Genomic DNA, 26,185 nt, shown 5'->3' on the forward strand with positions numbered 1-26,185 from the left:
GTGAATGTCCTGCGTTTCGCAGAGTTTCTCTCTCTCGGCCCTTCTCTCTCCTTCGAGGCACCGAAGTTTCCCTCCTTGCATTGATGGGGAGGAGGAGAGCAAGAGAAGGGAAATGGGGCGAGCTCGCTAAGGCCGTGCTTTAAAAAGAAAATCAAGGAAGACGAAACTTAAGAAGAATGTGACCGCAACTTTCCCCCCCTCCGCGAATTAAAGGATCCTCTTCGGTGCCTCCATCCCTGCCCGGCTTTTTGACTTCGTTGAGATAAATTGGGGCCGAGGATGCAAAAATGTTGGATATGATCCAAAATGCAATCACCCAGGCGGGCAAGAACCTATTCATAACCCTTCCCAAGCTCACTTCCGAAGGTAAAGTTCATTTAAATTATTGCATTAAAAAAAAAGAAAAAAAGAAAAAATACTGCAGGGATTTGAATGCCTTTTCTGGGTATATATGTTATAAAAAAAAACAAACCCTAGTTTTTAACTCTCTCGGTATAGAACAGAACACTTTATTGGCCAACTATGATTGGACACACAAGGAATTTGTCCTGGTGCAAATGCTCTCAGTGTACATAAAAGAAAAGATACATTCGTCAAGAGTCAAGAATCATCAAGTACAACACTTAATAATAGTCATAGGGTACAATCAGCAATCAAATCATACTATGAGACAGTCAATATAGATCATAAGGATACAAGCAAAAAGTTAGATTCATACAGTCACAAGTGGAAGCCGATGGGTGATAAGGAGTGAGAGAAGATTAACAGTAATAGTAGTGCAGACTTTGTAAATAGTTGGACAGTGTTGAGGGAATTATTTGTTTAGCAGAGTGATGCCATTTGGGGGGAAAAAACTGTCCTTGTGTCTAGTTGTTCTGGTGTGCAGGGCTCTATAGCGTCATTTTAAGGGTAGGAATTGAAACAGTTTATGTCCTCAACACATTTTCACAGTCCTCTTTTTGACTCGTGCTGTGTACAGGTCCTCGATGGAAGGCAGGTTGGTATGACAGGAAGTTTCTAAGAATACGACATGGAAATATTTCTTCAGGTAAAAAGTAAAAGCATGGCCTGCTTAAGCCAAGCTTAAGCGAAGGATGAAGTTTGTTCCTTTCCAAAATCTGAAGGAATTGGATGGTGGTTCTAATTGCCAGTTAGGGGTTTTCCTGAATGCCATCACTCTGCTAAACAACTAATTTGCACAATACTTAGTGAGACTGTATTACTAGTATTCTTCTCATCCTTCCTAGTACCTATCTCTTTCCACTTATGACTATAACCATGTTGCTTGTATCTTTACAATTTATATTTTATTTGTTCCATAGTATGATTTGATTGCTTATGAGTAACCTATGACTATCACTAAACATTGTAGCTTATGATTCTTGATGAATTTATTTTATTTTTTTCTTATGTGTGCTGACAGCATATGCACCAAAGACAAATTCCTTGTGTGTCCAATCACAGTTGGCCAATAAAGAATTCTATTCTATTCTATTCTATTCTATTCTATTCTATTCTATTCTATTCTATTCTATTCTATTCTATTCTATTCTATTCTATTCTATTCTATTCTATTACTGGTGCTATAAGTCTTTGATGAAAATTATTAAAATATTTACGTACTTATCTATTTAGCTATTATTACTTTATCTCTTCTGCTAGTTTAATTTTCTTAATTTCTCTCTCCTCTTTCAGTACCTTGAAAAGCAGAGAACTCAGGAAAGTTTGCCTTAGTTTTCCACTAGATGGCAGCAGCAAGCTATTTTGGCTGCTCTCAGAAAAGCTAAGCAGGGTCAGTCCTGGATAATATTGGGTGGGAGACAACAGGGAGATTTCAGGGCTGCAAATTAGACTGCAGGAAGATAAAGGCTTCTCAGTAGATAGCTGCACGCCATACTTACCAGGAGTTGAGTTTAATTTGAAGGAGGGTTTTATATATTTTATTAATTTTGTTTATTTGTATCCAGCCTTTATTATCTTTACAAATAACTGAATGTGATGACCCGTAGTCTCTCAAAATAACCCCAAACCCAAAATATATATTAAAGTCCGGCAAGGCCTTCAACTTAACTTCCCTGTTTTATTTGGCACAGTTTAAAGTCACAAAAGTAACTAATGAGGCAAACAGAAAACCAAAACAAACCGCATTGATGAGAGTTCTGAAGCAAGCTGAGATAACTAATCATAAACTCCAGGAAAATAACCAAGAAAAGTCCATGGGAAGAACGCCAGCACAGATAAACCTCTTTCAAGCTGGACACTAAATTGACTCCTGCAGTTGCAAACTGCGCGGTTGCAAACTTATATACATAGCTCCCAGTTGCAAGCCACGAGGAGGATCATGGTAATCTCCTCTTGAGTAGACCTCGCTTTTCCCTGATCCTCTCCTCCCTGCGTGACCTAGGATGGAGAGGGGATGGGCCTGGATCCTCTTCTGTCTGCTCAGCCGGCCTCTACCCTTCCCCAGCCTCCTCCACCACCTCTGGAGCCACACTCCCACTCCCTGTTGGCTGTTCCTCCTCTTCCTCAGAGTCAGTCTCCACCAGGGGCCTGACACTGAAGGAGGAGAACACATCTGGCACACCTTCCTCCTCCCATTTTCCTCAACACAGCAACCCTGTGTGGTGGGCTGAGAGACAGGGATTGGTCCAATGTTGTAATGACGAGGCAGTCGAGGTGTTTGATCATGATCAACTGAATCATGATGAACTTCATTGGAATCTAGTCTTGCATTTATACACGTTTTCAGTAATCCTCTAACATTGGTTAACTTTAGTTATTGCTCAACTTTCGTTACTGTTTAGCATAGTAATTAACACAACTAATTATCTCTAGTCAAAGTCTAACACGTGCTTACTTCCTCTCTCTAATCCTTCTTTGTATTAGTCATTTTGTTTGCCTGAGTTGTATTTGCTTTTGTCCTTATCTGAGGTTTGCCATCAAGATAATGACTTTCCTGCAATTACAACTCTACAGTCCAAAGTCACTCAGCTGGCTTTCATGGCTAAGGGCAGGACATGAACTCTCGGTCTCGTGCTTTCTGTAGCCTGGTGCCTTAACCACTACTCCAAACTGTCTTTATTGGGTTTATTGTCACCTTGGTTGCAATCCCAAAACCTCTGGAACACCTCTTGAACACCTTCAGCATCGACAAATTCCACATCAGCCAATTGCAAAAGGTAGCTTTACCTGGAGCTGCCAATACCCTGTGTAGTGATGCCTTAGACACCATCAAATAAGATCTATCTGAGCCACTGTGGGGCAGTGGTTAGAGTGCAGTACTGTAGGCTACTTCTGCTGCCTGCCTTCCGGCTGCCTGCAATTGGGCAGTTCAAATCCCACCAGGCTCAAGGTTGACTCATTCTTCCAATGAGGTGGGTAAAATGTGGACCCAGATTGTTGGGGGCAATATGCTGACTCTGTAAAACTGCTTAGAGAGGTCTGTAAAGCACCGTGAAGTCGTATATAAGTCTAAAAGGGCTACCTGTCTCAGGTCCTTGAGAAAGGAGTCAAATGCCAAATCCAGTCTAAACATCTGGTTGACTGTGCAATGAACCATAATCATAATGAATATTTGACAATCATTTGATAATATTTTATAATCATAATTGGAGAAAGTAATACAAATTGTTGTGGTTCGCCGGCAGCTGATGCAGACGGCAGAGGTATCGGACAGTGAGGACGAAAGGGAACCAGTCAGGGAGTCTGGTGAGGACTCAGATGAGGGTCCTGCATCTGATGCAGGGATGGAGCCAGGACTATCTGAGAGTGGGATGCTGCTTTTGGAGCTTTCAGAGTCTGGCAGCAGCGAGGCAAAGGAACAAGGGAAGCCTGTTCCCAGTGTGCATGTGCACAGAGCTGCTAGAAGGCAAGAGCAACTGAAGCAGCAGGAGCGACTTGGGAGTAAGGCTGGGAGGTGATTGCCCATAAGGGATAAAAGCCAGCCCTTGGTGATGTGCTCTTTGCTGGAAGCAAAGAAGTTCATTAGATTCTGATTCCTCATCGAAGCCCTGTGGACTCTGGTTTGTCTTTGCTGGAGTTTCTGTCAGTTGATCTTCTAATGAAGTGGACGTCTGTTTCTTGGCAGCCTTTTACAATTCTGAAAGTCATGCTCTTATCTCAGACAATGAATTTTGGCTGGGAATGCAAATAATTCCCAGCGTCACATTAAAAAAGGTTTGCTTTTACACACAGCGTGTGTTTTCTTAATTTGAACAAAGCCTGGGTCTGAACACAAATAGAAGTACAATAACTGTAGCAAAAGAGAGCAAAGATAGTATCAGTGTAATTGGGTGCCTTGGATGCAATCCCCAAACAACTGACCACTTAAACAGCATCGGCGTTGACAAAAATAACTATTGGTCAATTGCAAAAGGCGGCTTTCTTTGGAACAGCTCACCTCCTGTGAGGATTGCAGGGGCTTATTTTTCAGGGTCAGTCCCTGCTGTGTGAAATAATCTCCCTGTGCAGTTGAGATTGTTCCCATATGACTGACCATCTGGAAACTTAAATGCTAAATTGTTTCATGCGGTCGGTGGCAATTGAGAAGTAAGAACTAGTGAGAAATTGGTTGATTGCTGCATTTTTATAATGCTGTTTTTGCCATGAATGTTGTCTTGAGTTGTCATTATGTATACAGATAGTCCTGAACTTAGTACAGTTCATTTAATAACTGTTCAAAGTTACAACAGCACTGAAAAAAGTAACATGATTATTTTTCACACTTACGAACGTTGCAGAATCCCCATAGCCACGTGATCAAAATTCGGACGCTTGGCAATTGACTCATATTTATGATGGTTGTAGAGTCCCGGGATCATGTGATCAACTTTTGCGACCTTCTGACAAGCAAAGTCAGTGGGGGAGCTGGATTCACTTAACAACCGTGGCAGTGACTCACTTAACAACGGTGGCAAGAAAAATTGTAAAATGGGACAAAACTCAGTTGACAACTGTCTTGCTTAACAACAGAAATTTTGGGCTCAAATGTTGTCATAAGTCGAGGACCACCTCTACTTATAAACCATCAAGAGTCTGACTGATTGTCATGGATATAAATAAAATCTATCCAGCAATAAATCAGTTTAGTGAACTTCTACCCAGGATTGAGCTTCCTCCTCAATTGTTGTGTAAAAAGTGTGCTCAAAAATATGTGTGCTTTACGTTTCAGATGTTGTTAATATTTGGGACGCCGTTTCTGAGTTTGTTGAGAAGCAACTATCAATGAATAAGGTAGGACGTTTTGCACATTTTTCTACTTGCACTCTTCAGATCTTGGTATGTATTACTTTTGGTTGTATCCTGCCTTTATTATCTTTTACAAATAACTCAAGGCAGCAAAAGTATCCAGCATAACTTCTTCCTCCTATTTTCCCCACAACAACAACAACCCTGTAAGGTAGTCTGGCTTAGAGAAAGTGCCTCAAAGTTACGGGCTAGTTTTTATGGCTCAGGTGGGCTTGAACTCACAATCTTGTTTTCTAGACAGGTGCCTTAACCAAGACTCCAGACATTTTCTTTTATCAAATGTATAGGAAGGCAACACTCTTTTGTTGATAAGATTAGGTGGTAAGGAATTCCATACTCAGAGTTAACTGTGATTGGCTTCCTAGAGAAATAGGAGTTACTAGAGACTAGTAGGAAGCCTCATGTATCTTCAAACCAGAGATATGACCACCAGTTAAAGACAAACTGAGCATTTATCTCATCTATTTCTCAATTTTTCCTTCCTTCCCTCCCTCCCTCCTTCCCTTTCTCCTTCCCTCCCTCAATCCCAAAAGGAGGGTTCTTTCTTTCTTTCTTTCTTTCTTTCTTTCTTTCTTTCTTTCTTTCTTTCTTTCTTTCTTTCTTTCTTTCTTTCTTCCTTCCTTCCTTCCTTCCTTCCTTCCTTCCTTCCTTCCTTCCTTCCCTTCCTTCTTCCTTTTCCCTCCCTCCCTCCATCCTGAAAGTAGGGTTCTTTCTTCCTTCCTTCCTTCCTCCTCCTCCTCCCTCCCTCCCTCCCTCCTCCTCTTCTTTCTTTCTTTCTTTCTTTCTTTCTTTCTTTCTTTCTTTCTTTCTTTCTTTCTTTCTTTCTTTCTTTCTTTCTTTCTTTCTTTCTTTTCTTTTTCTTTCCCACACAGATTTTAAGATCTTCTCTCAGGCGGAAGATAAGGGGTTAAGAGTATAAAAATGCAAACCATGTTAATTCATACCAAAGGCTTGCTTAGTTCATCCATCCCGGGTCTCTCATTCCGAGCAATCAAGATTTTTTTTTCTTAAAAATATTTCACTTCTATTCAGATTCATCAGTGACTCAGCTTGGGTTACAGTATTAAAATTCTTTTGTTCTAACTGTGATTCAGTGTTCCTTAAGCGTAAGCCTTCCAATTCTATCTTTTTAGCTGCCTGATTCACGAATGTTACGTTTTCTCTACATTTTCACAACAGAACACTGTTAATATCCTTATTTTGCTGATGTTTATAGGGAACAACACTGGTGTATTGAGTTACATCTGTGCCTAATATAACATTTATAATGTAACTTTCAGCTTGTACTGTATGGATAGTCCTTAACTTGCAACCATTCATTTAATGGCCATTTAAAGTTACAAAGGCACTGAAAAAAGTGACCAGTTTACACACTTACAACCACTGCAGCATCTCCATGATCACATGATCAAAATTGGGGTGCTTGGCAACTGACTTGTATTTATGATGACAGTTGCAGTGTCCTGAGGTCACATGATCACCATTTGTAACCTTCTCAGCTGGCTTCCGGCAAAGAAAAAAATAAACGGGAAAGCTAGATTTGCTAAATCACTGTGGTGATTCACTTAATGGCAGTGCTTTGCTTAACAACTGTGGAAAGAAAGGTCATAAAATGGGGCAAAATACACTTAACAACTGTCTTGCTTTGCAGCTGAAAGGTTGGGCTCAATTGTTGTAATTCGAGGACTATGCATAACGTAGGTTGGGAGCCTTCACCGTGTTGCTGTTCCATCTTTTCACGTAGGTCGTCTTCTTTTGCAGGGTGTCCAAATTCCTGGACTTGGGACCTTCTCCTTCCTTAGAGAGAAACTGCACATTGGCAGCAACAAATCCATCCACCTTCAGCGGCCTGTCTTCCTTCTATCGGAAAAACTTGCCCAGATCCACGGACTAAAATTCAACAAAATACGCATTCCGGGTGAGAAATTCACTTTCAAGGTTTTCTTCTTCCTTCAAATCTAAATCTCTTCAAAGAAAAAAACAGGAAGCCCAGTTGCCTCTTGAAAAAGCACCTTCGGGACAACCATGACTTGGAGGACTGAACATTTCCATAGACTAGGGATGTCAAACTGGATTTCTTGGAGGGCCGGATCAGCATTGTAGTTCTCCTTCATGGGCCGGAGGGAGGTGGGGGCGGGGGTGGGTGGGACAGATGCCTCTTGCAGCATCCTGCAGGCCAAAACAGGGTGCGAGGGATCCCCCCGGTGCCTCGTTTTCACCCCCATGGACTCCTGAAGCACTCTGCTGGGGTCAGTTTTCAGCCCGTTTTTCAGCCCATTTTCAACCAGTTTTGGGCCCATTTTGGGGCCTGTTTCAGCCCATTCTTCCGGCTGTTTTAGGGCCATTTTCAGCGTGTATTTCAGCTTGTTTTCAGCCAGTTTTTTTCACCCATTTTTGGGCTGTGTTTGGCCTGTTTTCAGCCAGTTTGGGGGCTGTTTTTCAGTCTGTTTTGGGGCCCATTTTTCACCCCGCTTTTGGGGCAATTTTCAGCCTGTTTTTAGGCTATTTTCCAACTTGTTTTCAGGCCATTTTCGATCGGCAGAGTGTTGCAGGAGGCCATGGAGGGTGAAAACGAGGCATGAGGGGCCCCGCCGTTTTAATTGCCAGAGGTAACTGACCAGAGAGCTGGTCCTTTGATATTTCCAGGCCGACCCCACAGGCCAGATTTAAGCACCCTGCAGGCCAGATCTGGCCCATGGACCTTGAGTTTGACACCCCTGCCATAGACATTCAAATCCAAACTCTTTGCTTTATGCAATCCAGTTAATCACCGAACAATATAAATCATTTAAAAAGGATTATTTATTTATCATATCAGCCTGTTGACTAAGTTACGGTTCCTTTTTCTGTCTCCCAAGGTCATTCCTCCATACCATTATGGTTATTAATTGACTGGATCGCTCTGCCACCAGCAGAGGCTCTACGTGTCCGTTACAATATTTAAATTTAGTAGCTCGAACAGCGGAGTGGTACGATGAATCATAACATGCAGTTGTAGCTGACTGGTCAGAGAGAAAGAGCTGTCTCCTCCGTGAGGCAATCTATGCTGTGATTGGTTGTTGTGGGTAAAAGAGGGAGTGTCCTTGTTTCCCGCCTTTTTCTCCTGTGTGCTCTATGATTTACCTCACAATGATTTTCCTGTGGGGATTTATTTTATGCTTCTGTTTGCCTTGACTATCTTGACTGACTTAAATATAGCTGTAAATATATTTATTTATATAAAACTACAAGTTCGTTTCAGCATCAACGACTTCATTTGGATACCTGCTGCGCAATTGCCTGACAGTATCTATAGAGATTCTCAATCATCCAGATCATAGTTGTCTCAAAGTTGCTTTTTCTAAAGGGAGCTGGATTGGTTTTTCTTTTTCTTTTTTGAGGAACAGGAAGCCATTTCGCTTCTCATCCAAGAAGCTTCATCCGCTGTGATGGTGGGGGGATGGAAGGATAAGTATCCTTCCACACACACACACACAGCCATCATCACAACGGATGAAGCTTCTTGGATAAAAAGTGAAACATCTTCTAATTGTTCCTCAAAAAAACAGTCTAGTTGCCTTTTGAAAATAACACCTTCGACACAGGCTTAGACTGCTTACAAACTTGGTCCCAGAACTACTACTGGATCATCCTCCAATATCAAATGTGGTGTTGGTATATTTATGATGTCAGCTGCCAAAGTATTAAGAGGGTTTCATGATATCTTCTTGTCTGAGTCAAAAGCAAGATTCTGCCACGGTTCCATATTCAGAAACTGGGTAGACTAGACTAGCTGAGAGAAGTGTGTGAACGAACCCTTAATGCTATTATTGTCTACGGAGATTCTAAATCATCCAGGTCATGATTGTCCCAAAGATACTTTTCCAAAAGGCAGGTGAACTTTCTAAATTTTTTTCCCCCTTGAAAACGTTTCGCTTCCCATCCAAGAAACTTCTTGGATGAGAAGGGAGATGTTTTCAAGGAAAAAAAACCCCCAAGAACTCCCACCTGCATTTAAGAAAAGCACCTTTGGGATCTTAATGTTATTCTGCTAACATGTTTCCTGTAAGTTAACAAGGAGCTGTGGTCGCACATTGCAGCATTGCAACAAGGGTGGGCTGCTGGGGGTTCGCAGGGGTTTGGGAGATCCCCTAGCTAAGTATTCTGTGCAGTTCAAAGAACCCCCAAATCCCACTCCTGGCTGTCAACGCTCACCCTGCCCTGCCCCTCCCAAGAGTCCTCACGTGGCCCCTTTTGGATGCAGGTAAGTGCAGGATGCACGTCGAGGCCTCCCAGAAGTTTGGGGAGGCTGGAAATGGGCCCCTTTACGGCTTCCAGACAGCCTCTGGAGCCTGGAGAGGCCATTTTCACCCTCCCAGAGTCTTAAGGAAAGCCTCAGGAGCCTGGGGAGGGCAAAAACGCCCCCGCCCTGCCATGGTGCTGGAGGCTGACTAGGCCATGCCCACTATGGCCACGCCCACCCAGCAACCAGGCAGAGAACCCTTTGCTAAAATGTTCGAAGCCCAGGCTAACTCTGCCTACAGCCTGGAGTTCGATCCTTGAAGGCTTGAGGTTCACTCAGCCTTCCATTCTTTGGAGATTGGTAAAATGAGGACCCAGATTGTTGGGGGTGACAGGCCGACTCTGTAAACCACCAATAAAGGGCTGTAAAGCATTATAGGGTGATATATAAGTCTAAGTTAGGGGTGTCAAGTGCAGGCCACGCCCACCCCAGATCTGCGAAGGGGAAAAACGTCGTGAAACGTCATGTGACGGCAACATGACGTGGTGAGTTTGACCCCTGTGGTCTAAGTGCTATTGCTATGTTATCAGCTTGCCTATAGAGTATTTCTCCCTTCTGTACCTTCCTAGGTGATATCCCAATTGTCCAGCTGAATTTCATTGTGTTATCCCTGGACAGCCCCTTCAACAGGGAGATGGTGGAAGGATGTGTCCGAGAGACCCTCCTGTCTTTCTCGAGGTCCATTGCCACCAAACAGACGGTCGAGTTCACTTTCAAAGGGATTGGTGTCCTGATTGTCCGAGATAACAAGGTGAAAATGAAGTTTTATAAAGATTTTCTTCACACCATGGATGGAAGCGGGACGCTCTTAAAAGCCCTGACAAATGTAAGTTGGTTAGGCGTTCATTATGTCCTAAGACTTGTTGGCCTATCTTAATAAAAACCTGCTAATGATAAATTCAATGGAACAAAAATAACCAAGTGATAGGTTCAAGCAAATCAGGACCACTATCTGTCTGAGATGCCTGTGTTTGCATTTTTGTAACAATTAAAAAGGTCAAAGTTCCCCTCACACATATGTGCTAGTCATTCCCGGCTCTAGGGGGTGGTGCGCATCTCTGTTACAAAGCCAAAGAGCCAGCACTGTCCGTAGACGTCTCCGTGGTCATGTGGCCGGCATGACCAAATGCTGAAGGTGCACGGAATGCTGTTACCTTCCCATCAAAATGGTCCCTATTTTTCTACTTGCATTTTTACATGCTTTTGAAATATTAGGTTGGCAGAAACTGGGACAAGTAACGGGAGCTCACTCCGTTACGCAGCACTGGGGATTCAAACCACCGAACTGCTGACCTTTCTGATCGACAAGCTCAGCGGCTTAGCCACTGAGCTACCACATCCCATTTTTTAACAATTAGGTATAATTGATTACATTAATATATATATTTTAAAAATTGATATAATAAAATATAAAATTAATATAATGAAATTAACATAGCATGTTTGTTATGTTTATAAAGACAATGTTATAATTTTTCTAATATGTTTATTTTTCTACTATATTTTAATTGTTTTCAATACTTGTTTACTACCTAAACTCACATGCCTGAAATAGATGGCCATAAAAATTAAATAAATAAAGAGAATGAAAGTGGGAATGTGATGTTTCTGGATGGCTATGGGCGTTTTTGTTCTGTATGAATACTAGAAGGAGGAAGATTATAGATATCCATCTATCCATCCGATCTTATAAAGTGGTACCAACACTGTTAAAGTAACTTTACAATGAAGTAAAATTAGCTCTTCTGGTCACGTTTGCAGTCTAGTCTATCTTGTAAGGCTAACCATAGTTTTTATCATTCTCAGGATGCCATGTTGATTCTCCTTTTCTTCAACAGAGGCCAGGAACTGTGGACTCCGTAGTGTCATCCAAAGACACTCCACCATTTCCCCCTTCCAACACTGCAGTGTTTCCAAGGTGGGTGTGCTTTAATAATCAGTCCACAAATTCTCTAATCTACAAATTCATCTGCAGAATAAGACAGGCAAGCCAAGTCCCAAAGGTGCTTTTCCAAGAGGCAGCTGGACTTTCTTGTTTTTCTTTGAAGACGTTTCACTTCTCACCCAAGAAGCTTCTTCAGTTCTGACTGGATGGTGGGAGAATGGAAGGATTTATATTCCTTGCAGGCAGCTGGTCATTTGCATCCTTTTAGAGGGTCGTTGAGGCCACTTGGAGGTTTATCTCTATCCTCAGGGTCCCTGAGTAGTGCAAATGGGTGTGTAGCCTTCTTGGAACTGCTGAAAGGACTGTGTCGTAGGCAGGAGACAGATGTGATGCCACACCTTCCTTCTCTGTTGAGAGAAAGCTCTTCAGTTTTGACAAGAATATAGTAAGTCAAAAGCTTATCCACCCCAAGGATAAAACACCCAGATGGAAACTGAGCAACATGGTATATGCAGCAGAATGCAGTGAGCCACGTGCTGATCTGTACTTTGCGGAAACAAAACAATCACTTCACAAACACATGGCACAACATAGGAAAACAAACCCATCAGGGCAAGATTCAGCAGGCCGTCTGCATTTTTAAAAGACAAAGTCCACTTTTTTGAAGACAGTAAAGTCCACATTCTGGACCGAGACGACCACTGGTTTGAAAGAGGAGTTAAAGAGTCCATCTATGTCAACATCGAACAGCCATTTCTCAACAGAGGGGAGGGATCAGAGGTGGTATTTGACAGGTTCTGACCGGTTCTAGAGAACCAATAGCAGAAATTTTGAGTAGTTCCGAGAACCGGCAAATCCCATCTCTGACTGGCCCCGCCCCTATCTATTCCTGCCTCCCGAGTCCCAGCTGATTGGCTGGGTCTTCTTTTGTTGCCCTGCACAGAAGAACGGAGCTGGAAAGCAGGTTAGTGGGATGGGGAGGAAATGGAGATTTTGCAGTAACCTTCCCCTGACATGCCCACCAAGCCATGCCTACCAAGCCGTGTCACGCCCACCTAGCCACACCCACAGAACCGGTAGTAAAAAAATTTTTTTGAATCCCACCACTGGGATGGATACAACCTCATCCATCTCCAGTCTACAACTCAGTCCTTTCATCCGTTCCAAGAAGGCATCAGGAAGAGCCTCTGGCCAGTAAATCCTCAAGCTCCATTCAGCTCCCGAATAAAGGGATTAAAGGTTGTGAAAAGAAAAATTAGCGTACACAACTTTAGTTTGCTTGTCTGGTCCATTTTGTAGAGCTGGTATTTTGAGACAAAGCATCCCCTGAACCTTTTTAGTTTGATTGACTCATGGTGTTTTTTTTTTCCTGGTAGGCTTGAGGTCAAAGAAATGGAAACCATTGCTGAAGAAGGTGAAAAGTCGAGCAAAGAGCCAGAGCAACTGGACAAAGAGAGCTCTAAAAAAGGTTGGCGGAGAATGTACATTTTTGTGAGCTGTGTTACTGTTTTTTTACTTCACAAGTAGTAAGGATAAGCATGTGTAGATGCTCTTTTTTTCCTGAGATCTGCTTGGAACTGGGCTGTAGAGAAAATCAAGTAAGTTCTTGTAAAATCTCTGAAAAACCTAAATCATCAACCTAAGTCAATAAACACATTCACTTTGAGCCAGCATATGAACCAATAAGGAAGCAGACCATCTGAACCACCAATCCGTGACAGAATGACCTCCCTCTCACCCGCGGAATTCCACACCTCGCGGCAACCAATCAGAAGTCACAAGACCGGAACCAGCCTTGTGAATCAACCAGCCTTGTGATTCAGTCTTGTGATTCAATCAGTCACAAGACCAACCAACCACCCAGGACCTGCACAAACAAACAAGACACTTCACCCCGCCCCCTGCCACTGAAGATGTTACCTAGTTTGGTAGCAAAACATCCGGGAGTCGAGCAGCAAACTTGGAGGACATACCTTTGCCTAAATCAGGGGTCCCCAAACTTGACAACTTTAAGACTTGTGGACGTCAACTCCCAGAATTCCTCAGCCTGTTGAAGTCCACAAATCTTAAAGTTGCCAAGTTTGGAGACCTCTGCCCTAAATCTGCAACCCAAGCTATGAATATTCTCTATAATTTCTAACTTAAATCATGGCTCATGATGCAAGGCAAGGAATAAGTGATCTTTCCATCCCTGTTCTGGTGTGCTCTTCTTTTTACTGGAAGTTTTAAGGGGAAAAAAAGATATTTGAAATATTTCAGTTACCAAACATGCTGTTCTACTTAGGAGAATAAAGTGTCACTAGAAGAGAATACGTGTAACTAAGTGATGTCCTTGGTCTCTGAGCTTGGTTGTTTCATTACCTCACTAGGTAACATCATCTAAGCTACTGACTGTGGGTTTTGCACCCTGTTCAGTGGCTAAGACGCTGAGCTTGTTGATCAGAAAGGCCGGCAGTTTGGCCTTGAGAATAAGGGTGCTTTTAGGTGGCTGTCCACTTATTTTAATTCTTTTAATTCTGCCTTTTCTTATTTTTGTTGAGGGAGTCCTAAACGTTTGCCCCCGAAGTCCCCTTCTAATGACACACTTTTGTGGAAGGGTGATGGAAGTTATCTGGCACTAGAAGAGAATAAGTGATGCTGAGAGACTTTGACAAGATTTGAATTTTTAAATGGCAGCCCAGTTCCAAAACACCCGTTCCCGAATGGACCACTTTGGCACTGGTTGGGTTGGAAGAAGACTTAAGTTAAAAGAGGAAATCACATAGAGGTGTTGTGGGCAGACTGTAAAAGAAAAACTTGTTTTGGACTCTGCTCTCATCCTTGTTTCATCTCTGTGCTTCTTAGAGCTAAAAAGTCCTCGGAAAAGATTGACAATTATCCATGGTTGGCTTGAAAGCTCTTCCGTTGACAACCTGCAGTTGTGTCCTAAAGTTCTCAGATAACCTCTGCTTTATTTACAGAAAATACGTTCTCCAAACGCTTTCTCTCCCGTCAAGCAATTTTTCCAGCCAAAGTGTCCGGGATTAGTTTAACCGAGGAACTCGAGAAAAACCGGAAGCCCAAACCGCCACCTTCTTCAAGGTGAGTTCTTAAATCTGAAAGCGTCGGTGAGACTTTTTTCTTTTTTAAAAAAATAAAGCTGGATATCTTATTTTCTCTAATTAAAAGTCATTTTTGCCATCTCTGCTAGCTCCCATCACTTTTCCCATCCATTTTTCTGTTGGAGGATTGACGCATCCTTCCATCTCTGTGCATAAAGAATTCTTGCTGGAGGCACGTATGTTCCTCTTGGATTCTAGGTGCTCACTAAGGAAGGATTTTTCAAAATGACCATCAGAGCATTAGTATTTCCTATATTATTATTATTAACATGCTCTGATGCTAAAGAGTTCTACTCCCCCTCCCCACCTGAAAAGAAATCTGTCCCAAATGCAAAACACAAGCAGAGGAGAGCAGTTTCAATTTCAATTTCAGAGCACCAAGCAGCTTTAGTTCAGAACAGTTGAGCTAAGCCATGCCCAGGCTCCTTGCTGTCTCGTTCTTGCTCACACAGCAAATGCTGTTTCAGTTTCCAAACAGCCCTCAACTCTCTCACACACAGACAGGACGCTAGCCAGATGAATACTGATGAATGTTGGTAGGCAGAGGCAGAATTCCCTCGCCCCCTTATTTTCCTCCCCAAAAAACTAAGCCCGACCACAAAGTTTCATAGAGAAGCACAGGTATCGAGCTAGTATAAAGATAAAACCAAAGCCTTCTCTTTGGATTTAATGGAACAAGATTTGGGAGAAAAAAAAAATGGATCTTTGATGTTATATAAGTTGATGGCAGCAAGATTACTTTATGCCCCAAAATGGAATAACTCTTCAATTCCCACAATCTATGACTGCTCTGATTAAAGCAAAGAATATAATTACTTTTGTTTCTATTTGGAGAAACCACTTCTGGATTTTGTTCTTGAGCTGGAAAAAAAACCCGAAGCTTTGATTTTGGGTTCTGCTGATTAAAAAGGTTGTATTTTATTTAAGATGGGGAACAGAATATCTGTATGTGTGTGTGTGTGTGTGTGTGTGTGTGTTTATGTATATGTTTATGTATATGTATATGACAGACAAGGCTTGGAATCACATATTTCACCTTGCATAATTCATTTTCATTTGTTGCTTTTCAATTCAGGTTTGGTAGTGATTAGCATTATTAATGGTGTCCAGTTGAATTCTATCCTTCCTCCTCATTGCAAGCAATTGTTGAGCCAACATATCGTATGCTGCTTGGCTTTTAAATATTTTAGAGGATCATCTTGAGTAACACAGCCTGCCAGCTGTTGATCTTTTGTCCGTTGGAAGGTATCCCTGAAAAGCTGACTTGCAGGCCATTCAATATGTAGGGACACCTTGGATTTTTTTAGTTAGAGGCACAGCTTTCTAATGGGAGGTAAAAGGTAAAGGTTTATCTGTCAGTCATGTCCTGCTGTAGGGCACAGTGCTCATCTCTGTTTCTTGACCGAGGAAGCCAGCATTGTCCGAAGAAATTTTCCATGGTCATGTGGCCAGGATGGCTATATGCCAAAGATGCACGGAATCAGAGGTGATTTCAGCTGGTTCTGACCGGTCCTGGTGGGCTGGTAGGGAAAACTTTGACTGGTTCAGAGAACCGGTAGGGAAAATTTTGACTGGCCCCGCCCACCTGTCCCTGCTCTTACCTCTCACCTCTCCTATATTCTGCTGTTTATTAGCTCAGCTGATTCGCGCAGCACAGCAGATTGCCGCGCCTCAGCTGAGCTAAAAAACAGCACAGCACAGCTCACCAGGGAAGGGCTGTCTCTAAGCTCTGCATGGCGCAATTCACAGGTTTGGTGTGCACTTGCAATAGGCGCACCTACACAGCTCACCAGCGTTGATTCAAAGGATGGAGTTTGAGTACTGAGCATGCATGCGCAATGCAAGCTCTGAAGTAAGCTCCAAAGTGGTAGGAAAATTATTTTGAAACACACCACTGCACAGAATGCTGTTACCTTCCTGCCAAAGTGGTACCTATTACAGGTAGTCCTTGACTTATAACTCATGTCACTTTTTTCAGTGCTATTATAACACTGAACACTCACTAAATCTGTGATGGTGAATCTCTGGCAGCCCTTTCTGTGGGCATGCGCGCCATCGCCAACTGCTCTCCTGGTTTCTGGCACGCACATGTGCACCAGCCAGCTGATCTTTGCAGCTGTTAAAGCATTGGAAAACAGCCTGGAAAATGCCTCCAAACCAGGGCATTTTGGGGCTGTTTTTAAGTCGTTTTGGGGCTGTTTTCAGGCCGTTTTCCAGGCCATTTTCAGACTGTTTTTCAGGATGTTTTCAGGCCTAAAATGCCCCCAAAATCTCCTGAAAACAGTCCCAAAATGGGCAGAAATGGGCAAAAAACCAGACACGCGTTGCACCAGCCAGCTGGTCTTCAGGTTTCCGGTGCTCCAGCATGCACACATGCATGCACGCTCCAGTTTGGACACTTTGTGCTGAAAAGGTTCACTATCACTGCACTAAATGCACCATTCATGTTGTAATTGCAGTCTACCTGTAATCTCACAATTGCATGCTTTCAAATTGCTGTGTGGGCAGGAGCTGTGGCAACTAACAGGAGCTCACCCCAATGCACAGAGCTCAGGTTTCGAACCTAGGCTGTCAGCTCCCTAGCTCAGCATTTCTAACTACTGAGCCATCGTACCCGCTTTGAAAGGGAGGAGTGAAGTGAAAATAAACCAAATCCACTTCCGTTCTTTATACACGGGAACAGTTTTCAGTTCATTTGGAGCCCTCTTTTTCCCCAAACAAATAATCTTGGGTCCCCCTGTTTACAGGCCTCTGGAATCTCCCAAGGCTGGGCTGCTAAATTTGATGGTAAAGGACCAAAGCACAGCAATGGAATTTACCAAGGATTAAGCCACATTTTGTGCACAATAGTTAATATAAAAGGTGTGCATTAAAAATGGAATCCCTGGATCCATATTGCTTGCTTTCTGAGACTTGGACCAGTGGTAGGATTCAATTTTTTTTACTACCAGTTCTGTGGGCATGGCTTGGTGGTCATAGCAGGGGAAAAAGAAAAGACACTGTAAAATCTCCAGTCAGAGGTAGTATTTGCCGGTTTTCCAAACTACTCAAAATTTCTGCTACCGGTTCTCCAGAACTGGTCAGAACCTGCTGAATACCACCTATGATGTGGATCATGGGGTTAAATGACTAAATGACCAGTCATAAACTGAGGACTATCTACAGTGTCCTGTAGCGTGAGGGAACTGTACGAGTGCATACAGCTCTGGAAGGTGGAGTTAAATGCATCATTGGTTTAGAGTCCTTGCATTGCCACAAGAGATCCAAAACCAGCTCCGTGGATCCTTAGGTAGCACTGACTTAATGCTGACCATCAGTTGACTAGATTAATGACAGGTGTAAAGAATCGAGATCATATGTTGAGTTCAAGCACAAAGGATTTATTATTCCAGCCTATACGCAAGAATCTAGTCAACTAACAGTCTTTTGTGCCGTTGAGTCTCTTTTGGCAACACGAAGTCTCTAAACTGATGACACATTTAACTCCGTCTTCCAGCTTCTCCTGCTCTTCTCTGACATCAACAGTGGCAAACTTTAAACTCTGTGCTCTTTATTGCACACTCATACACTGCCTATTGTGTTCTGCAGGCAACCAACACCCGCTTCGGATGCCTTGAAGTCAGAACAGGAAGTGAACCGCATCCAAACTCCTGCCCCCAGATCGCAGACTTCATCTCCAATTTGTGATGAGCATGGTAGGGCAGGACAGGTATCAGATGTAGTTCCTTTTGTATTTTTTGTATTTTATTTGTGTGGTTAGTTTTAACAACTCTGAAAATGATGTTTGCCACTAGGTAGAACTGGGCAGTTGTGATCCCTGAGCCATGCTTGGCTCTTGGCCCACCATTCTCTACAATTATTTAGCCAATGAAATATGATTCTGAGCTCCAGCCAATTTTATTTAAACATCATCATCTTTTAACCACCCCATAATCCCTTGAAGGTGGAGTCTAGGCAACTGAATGGCGCTGGCAGAGTGTTTAATGGCTGGATGCCCTTCCTGTCACCAATGCAGAGTTTTGTTCAGCAGATATATTTTCATTGTGCCCAGAGACAGAAATATCTGCCTCCACCTAGGATCGAATTCACAGCCTCCTGATTGTGAGGTGAGAGATGAGAGGCCACCCTTACCACTCAGCAATTTTATTTAATATCTTTCCTTTATTAATTTTTGTAAACAAGGTGGTGAACATATCCAACAAACCTTCCTCCTTCTATTTTCCTCATATTTACAACCCTGTGACATGAGTTGAGGTAAGAGGGACTGACCCAAAGTCATTGTTGTGGTTAGCCGGCAGCAGGTGCAGACAGCTGAGGAGAGCAAGGACATAGATGAGGGGCCAGGACCATTAGGGAGTGGACTGCTGCCTTCAGAAATTGTGGGGGCTGGCAGCAGCGATGAGGAGGTTCCTGAGGAGCCTGGGCCAAGTGCGTGTGCACGCAGGATTGTTCGTAGGAAAGAGCAGTTACAACAGCAGGGGCGACTCATGAGTAAGGCTGCAAGGTAATGGCCCCTCCTTCAAGAAGATAAAAGCCAGCTGTGAAATGAATGTACTTTGCAGAAGGCAAAGACGTTTTGAAACTACAGCCTCGTGGATATTCCAGTATCCTGAGTTTGTATTTGAACATTTTTGTCTTGCAAATTATTTCTTGTCTGTTATCTTTTGGCAAGTCTCACACAGTTTGGCAAGGCTTGTGCTTATCACAGCTAATTATTTTGTAAAAGCATTACAAGGTTTCTGTTCCTTTTGGATTGTGTTTGATTTGTCGGAAAAGGGCGTGGGTCAAAACAGTCGTACAACTGGCTTTCATGTCTCAGGTGGAACTAGAACTCACCATCTCCTGGTGATTGGCGCACAGTTATCCAGCCAGCTTTCATGCTTAAGGCAGGACTAGAATCACCACCTCTCTTTTTTAAAAAGTTTTTTATTTTTAACAACAATCATAAATGCAAAACATAATACATAAAGCAACAAATAAAACCTTCTTTTCCTCTTAAATTTACCTTCATATTGCATTAATTAACTTTCCATATAATGTTATATTATTACTATACAATCATTAGACTTTAATTTCAATTCCATGTTATCCTTTAGAGCACATCTCAATCCTCACTAATTTTTATTTGTGTTATATTCTATTTAAAAATAATCAGTTACAGCATATCATTACTACAATAATATATTTCAATTTCCTACTTTTCTATTTAACCATTGATAGAATAAATCCCATATTTTATAATACTCTTTTTCTTCTTGCTCTCTAATTGTTAATGTTAATCTGCTCATTTCTGTACATTCCATTATTTTCTTAATTACTTCCTCCTCCATGCGAATTTTCTCATTTTTCCAATTTTGGGAAAATACAATTCTTGCTGCAGTTAATATATTAATAACCAAGTATGTCAATATAATCACCATCTCAAGCCCCCAACTGGCTATTATACCTAAGGTGGGACTAGAACTCACTATCTCCCAGTCCTGATTTGCAGACCCACTTGTTATCCACCCAGTGTTTATGTGGAAAATTGGATAGAATAATCTGGTCCCCTCGTGGCAGTGATTGACATATTAGCAGTGAGGATTTCTTTTTATTGTTTATAGATCGGAATCTGTCAGTTCTCTCTCTTTCTATAGACATAGTGTCAGTTCATATTAAGAAACCTGTGTCCTATAGGCCAAGACTATTTTTATTGTAACAGATAGTAACATAATCTTGCAACTTTGAATATGCTTTCCCTTCCCTGACTGATTTTCTTGGTCTGGGCTCAAGCCCCGCTTATCTAATTATTGCCTTGGGGCTGGCTCTTTCTCCTGTCTTTCAAGGCCATTCCCTCTACAGGTAGCCTGTTCCGACTAATTATTCCTCCACTTAAGCATGCAATCAGATGGAAGTAAAAATAAAAACAAACATGTCTAAATTGCAATTTAGAGGATTTTGATCTCTTGATTAGATTTGGTTACAAATGTTTGAAACCAGAGATTTTCCCTCTTCTGTAGAATTGGAGTAGAGAGGCAGTCGGGTATAGAGGTTACAAATTCTTTGCCTTCTGTGCCTGCAGGAGATGTGCTACCTATGCATGCAGCGTGCTCAGAGGAATATTCCGGTCTACTTGGGGGAAGAAAGAAGAAGGAAGGAAAAAGCAGACGACTGCATCCTGGCCCAGTACCAAGCCATAAAAGATCATGAAGCCCTTCAGAAGGAACTGGTATTAGGACTAGACTGAAAAATTGATATATATATATATTTGCTTTCTTTCTGGAAAAGCAGGACTTTGGGAACTAGAAGGGGCCATGCTCATTTTATTCATGACCAATTCACGTGTTCTTGTTCTTCCCTTCCTAATCCCGGGTCTGTCAGTATTCATTCATGTGACTGAATGAGTTGGTCTGAAGTCAAGGAGAAGAATTCTGTGCCAAAGAAGAATCCCCCAAATTATTATTATGGTTTTTTTGGTAATAGTCCTGGCCAGTGGTGGGCTTCAGCCGGTTTGCACCAGTTTGAGAGAACCGGTTGTTAAATTAACACCCCATTCTACCCCCGCCCGCTATCAAAGTGGATCCCGGGCATGGGCGGGATTCACTCCCCGGTTGCTGGGTGGGCGTGGCCATGGTAGGCTGGGCCTCCTGGAACTTTCTGTTTCTGGCTTCCAGTGGGCCTCCAGAGCCCAGTAGAGGCCATTTTCACCCTCCCAAGAGTACAGAGGCCTCCCCCAGGGCTTTGGGAGGGCGAAAACCGCCTCCCCCAGCCTCTGGAGGTCCACCGGAAGCCAGAAATAGGCCTGCTTTGCAACTTCCAGTTTTTTCCAGGAAGGCTGGAAACAGCCTCCCCTGGCCTCTGAAGGCCCTCCAGAAGCCGGAAACAGGCCCAGTTCTGAACTTCCAGAAGGCCTATTTTTTCCCCCTCCCAGAGCCTCCATCGAAAACAGGCCACATGGAGAGTCCTGAGAGGGGCCTGGTGGGAGGAGAGGGGAGGGGCCAGCCAGTTGGTTGAAATACCAGTTTGGCAAACCAGCTGTAACTTTACCATTTGGTTCGTCCAAACTGGTACGAACTGGTAGAATCTCACCCCTGATCCTGGGGGCTGCGCTGCACTGCAATGGAGCAGCACAGCGCCCGGGATCCACTTTGATAGGGGAGGGGTAATTTAACTCCCAATTTGCTTGGAGTCAGATTGGCTGTCATGGGAAGCTTGTCCCACAAATGCGGCAAAGCTGGAGGATGGGGATGGGCCACGCCTCCCACAACAGTCAACCTGAGCCTAGGCCAACCGGTTGTTAAATTATTTGAATCCCACCACTGATCCTGGGCCTCACGGAAGCATTTGGAACGATATCTTTGTGTAGTCCTGTAGTTCTGGTGAATATAGATAGTCTTTGACTTATAACAGTTCTGTTGTAGAGCGGCGGAAAAACCTGAGGCAAACTCGGAGCGAACTTCAGCTGTTACTTTATTGAGACAATAAAGGGTTGCCGCGGCTTCCGCGCTAACAAGGCAGCCAGCTGGCGGACTCCGGTCCGTGTTTCCAGTGGGAATATGGACCGCTCCTATTGGCTGATGCCGTTTGACAGCCGGCTATAAAAGGGAGCTGTCAAACGGCATCAGCCAATAGGAGCAGTCCATGTTCCCACTGGAAAGACGGACCGGAGTGAAGACTTCGGCTTAGTCCATTTCGAACGCTACAAGTTCATTTAGTGACTGATAACTGTATTTCACATTTATGTCCATTGCAACATCCCCAAGGTCATGTGATCAAAATTCAGACAGTTGTCAACTGACTCACATTTATGACTGTTGCAGTGACCCGGGGTCTCGTAATCCCCTTTTGCAACCAACTGACAAGGAAAGTTAATGGGAAGCCAGATACACTTATCAACTGTGTTACTAACTCAACAATTGCAATGATTCACTTAACAACTTGGCAAGAAAGGTTGCAAAATGGGGCAAAATTCCTTTAGCAAATGTCTCACAACCACAATTGAGCCCAAGGTTTATGTTGCTATGCTGAGGACTACCTGTATAGAAGATGTTTCCAAGAGTGATATGCGCCATTCACAGAGGATGGGACACCCATTATTGATTCTGAATCATGGTTTCTCCAATTTGGTCCAGTTCTTCTCTCCTTTCCTGTCCTTTCCTGCTCAGAAGCATTTCATTCTTTTTCCGAACTACAGATGAAAAGGGAGCAGAATCGGGAACAGAATCAGAAAGTGGCATCTTATAACTTGGGCGTAGCGGAAGCCATGCGGAAACAGAAGAACGAAAAGCTGGTGGAACCTTTTGTAAGATCTCCCATAACTATAGCTTGCCCCTTTTCCCTATCTTAGGCTTTTTGGATCCGTTGGACTTACAAGCAGGGGTGGGGCTTAAATTTTTTTAGCAAAGGGTTCTCTGCCTGGTTGCTGGGTGGGCGTGGCCTGGTTGGCCTCCTGAACCATGGCCGGGAGGGGCATTCTTGCCTTCCCTGGGCTCCGGAGGCTTTCTTGAGCCTCTGGGAGGGTGAAAATGGCCTCCCTGGGCTCCGGAGGCTCTCTGGAATCCAGAAACAGGCCCATTTCCAGCCTTCCTGAACTTCCAGGAGGCCCGTTTTTCACCCTCCCTGAGCTCCACGTGCACCCTACACTTACTTGCATCCAAAACTGGCCGCGTGGAGGAAAGGGGTGGGCAGGGCCAGCCAGGAGTGGGATTTGGGGGTTCTCCGAACTGCAGAGAATCTTAACTATGGGCTCTCCCAAACCCCTGCGAACCCCCACAAGCCCTCCCCTGACTATGCGTCCCATGATCTCAATTGTATGATGAATGGTTGAGGGACCTAGGTATGTCTAGCTAGCCTATTGAAGAGAAGAACTAGGGATGCTACGATGACACTCTTCCAGTGCTTGAGGGACAGCCAGAGAAAAGAGGAAATTGGCTTATTTTCCAAAGCACCAGAGGGCAGGACAAGAAATAATGGGTGGAATCTTGTTAAAGAGAGATCCAAGGTAGAGGTAAGAACAAATTTTCTGACAGTGAGAACAATTAATTGATGGAATTGCTTGCTTCCTAGTGTTATGGATGCTCCTTTACTGGAGGTTTTCAAGAAAAAAGGGACAGGACAGCCATTTGTCCTGAATGGTATAGGTGTTGTGGCCCACCAGCGGCCAGTGGAGTTGGCAGCAGATTCGGACAGTGAGATGGCTGGGGAGGAACACGGGCCAGTCCTGGAGTCTGGGGAAGGCTCTGACGAGGGCTCTGCGTGGGAGGCAGAGATGGGGCCAGGGCCAGTTATCAGCTGCCTTCGGAGTCGGACATTAGTGAGGCAGAAGAACAGCTGGAGCCTGTTCCCAATGTGCGCATGCGCAGAACTGCCAGGAAAAGGGAACAGCTCTAAGGAACAAGGGTCCACTTGGGAGTAAAGCCACAGATGGATGTTGAATGGCCCCTCCCACAGGGAATAAAAGAGGACCGAAAGGGGAGTGGGGTTTTGCAGGAGCCAATTAGTTCATTTGAGTGAATAATCTGTTCCTGCATTCTTGCTACAGTTGTGGCACCTGAAAGATATTGGTCTGGTAACTCTCCAAGGTCGGTAATTGGGAAATATCTTGAAAGATTGTTGGCCGGGACTTTGCTGGAGAGGAATTCACTGTGAACTCAATAGAAGGGATTTATCAGGACGAGGAGTTGACTTTGTGGCGTTGGGGAAGCCTACCTCAGAACCATAGGATTTCCTACCATGTGTAGGAGGTTGGAATAGAAGATCTCCAAGGTCCCTCCCTAAACCTATTATTTTATGTTCTATGAGCATCAGATAATGGCCAGCATGCACTTCCCATTGTGTTAAACACCCACTGATCCAGTGTTGCTTTTATTCATGTCAAGATTTGTGCTTGCTTTTCAGAGGTCCTTCATTTTTGAGAAGAGGCCGCCCAGTTCTACCCCTCATGAGAAGCAAGAGGAATATGCCCAGCACTTGGACAAACAGCTGGAGACCAAAAAAGCCAGAGATGCAAAGCAAAAACAGGAACAGGATTTCATTGACCGCTTGCAGCAAGTCCAGCTGGCAGAAGAGTGAGAACTTTGAGCAGGGGTGCGATTCAACCGGTGTAACAACCGGTTCAGTGAGCGTGTGCTTTGCGCACGCACAGAGCATTTGCTGCTGACCTTCTCCAGCAATCCCTGTGCGTTAAAACAGCTGACACGCAGCAATCCGTTCTGCCGCGCGAATCAGCTGAGCTTGAAAAACAGGATATAAAGCACAGTCTAGAGCCTGGGCAGGCGGGTGGGCCCAACAGCTGATCGTTGGAGCTACTGGTTCAGCCAAAGCAGGCTGAACTGGTAGAATCCCACTCCTCCTGCCCACTCCTTCTTCAGTATTTATTGATTCCAAGTTTTAAATGCAGTCTGGTGCCTTCTAATGGTCATAATTATGTCCTGCAGAATCAACAGGGTCACCTGGTCGGAAGGGCTTGTGATTCAGATTCAGATTTCACAGTTGAATTGTTTAGATTAGCCCTACTAAAAGACTGGAATATTGTAGATATATTTGACTACCATTATTCTCAACCGGATAAGGATGATGGGAGTTATAAGCGGACTCATTCAGAGGGATGTACAGTTTAGGAAGCTTCTTCCACTCAATTGTTCATGATTGCTCATTCCACAACTTCTTCCTTGTATGTATCCTCATGTAGCAAAAAACAGGCTCCCCTGGGCTCTAGAGGCCCACTGGAAGCTGGAAACAGGCCCGTTTCCAGACTTCCAGAAGGCCCGTTTTTTTCCCCCTCCCAGAGCCTCCACGCGGATCCCGCACTTACCTCAGTCGAAAATGGGCCATGTGGAGATTCCTGGGTGGGGCGGGGTGAGGTGGATGGGGCCAGCCAGTTGGTTGAAATACCGGTTCGGCAAACCAGATTAAAACATAGCATCCAGTTCTCCCGAACCGGCCTGAATGAGTAGAATCCCACCCTTGCGGTACAGCACCAAAACCTGAGCTCTATCATGGAATACACATTGAAGTAGTAATGCAATCTTTATCTCAAACATGCAGAGTGCTTTTCCTTCTCCATTCCCTTATTATCTTCCCTTATTCCCTTATTCCCTTCAGTGCCTAACGTAAAGAATTGCAAGCTATGTCTTCACTTTACAGTCCTTGTTTAGTGACTGCTTTAGATACTGTTTGAAGTTACAGCAAGGATGGGAAAATAACTTCGCTACCAATAGCTACAGCACTTATTCACTGCTTCATAGTGCTTTATAAAACTGTCTGAGCAATTTACAGAGTCATCATATTGCTCCTAGCAATCCAACTCCAGGCTGTGGGTAGGATTAGCCTGCAATACTGCATTCTAACCACTGCGCCACCAGAGGTCCTATATTAATGTTTGCAACCTTTCTCTTTCAGTCATGTTTTTGCTATTGTATTTCTGTTAATACATGTTGGTCCATTTTTTTTTCTTTTTCACAAGTGGAGAAATTGCCTAAACAAACTATTTCTTCCTGAGTTGCTTTTCTCCAGCAGTTCCCCAAAATGCTAACCCCAAGTTAACAAATTCAGCTCTGTGACATATTTAGTTGATTAGAATGCTGGGTGGCTCACAGCTGCTGCCTAAAACGGACAAGACTCTAATTGGTTTTACACTGACATCTTTTTTTTTTCATTAAGAAGTTCACAGCTAGGGAACAGGGCATTCCT

The 26,185-nt window shown here is 43.6% G+C and overlaps 1 protein-coding gene across 1 annotated transcript in view; it reads left to right on the forward strand.

Annotated features, from left to right (window-relative positions):
- The window catches only part of CCDC81 (coiled-coil domain containing 81), a 34,466-nt gene continuing 8,281 nt past the window's right edge, over positions 1–26,185 (forward strand). Inside the window, exons 1-11 of the mRNA XM_087937009.1 lie at positions 1–366; positions 5,171–5,232; positions 7,009–7,165; positions 10,099–10,355; positions 11,368–11,447; positions 12,791–12,882; positions 14,375–14,495; positions 18,104–18,224; positions 20,577–20,723; positions 22,689–22,796; positions 24,392–24,561. Of these exons, the coding sequence (XP_087793135.1) occupies positions 288–366; positions 5,171–5,232; positions 7,009–7,165; positions 10,099–10,355; positions 11,368–11,447; positions 12,791–12,882; positions 14,375–14,495; positions 18,104–18,224; positions 20,577–20,723; positions 22,689–22,796; positions 24,392–24,561 (1,394 nt within the window). The 5' untranslated portion in view covers positions 1–287. The remainder of the gene's footprint in view (positions 367–5,170; positions 5,233–7,008; positions 7,166–10,098; positions 10,356–11,367; positions 11,448–12,790; positions 12,883–14,374; positions 14,496–18,103; positions 18,225–20,576; positions 20,724–22,688; positions 22,797–24,391; positions 24,562–26,185) is intronic.

The sequence above is a fragment of the Pseudonaja textilis genome, chromosome 7 (assembly GCF_049901715.1).
Source record: "Pseudonaja textilis isolate UNSWEBS1 chromosome 7, rPseTex1.2, whole genome shotgun sequence".
Taxonomy (NCBI): Eukaryota; Metazoa; Chordata; class Lepidosauria; order Squamata; family Elapidae; genus Pseudonaja; species Pseudonaja textilis.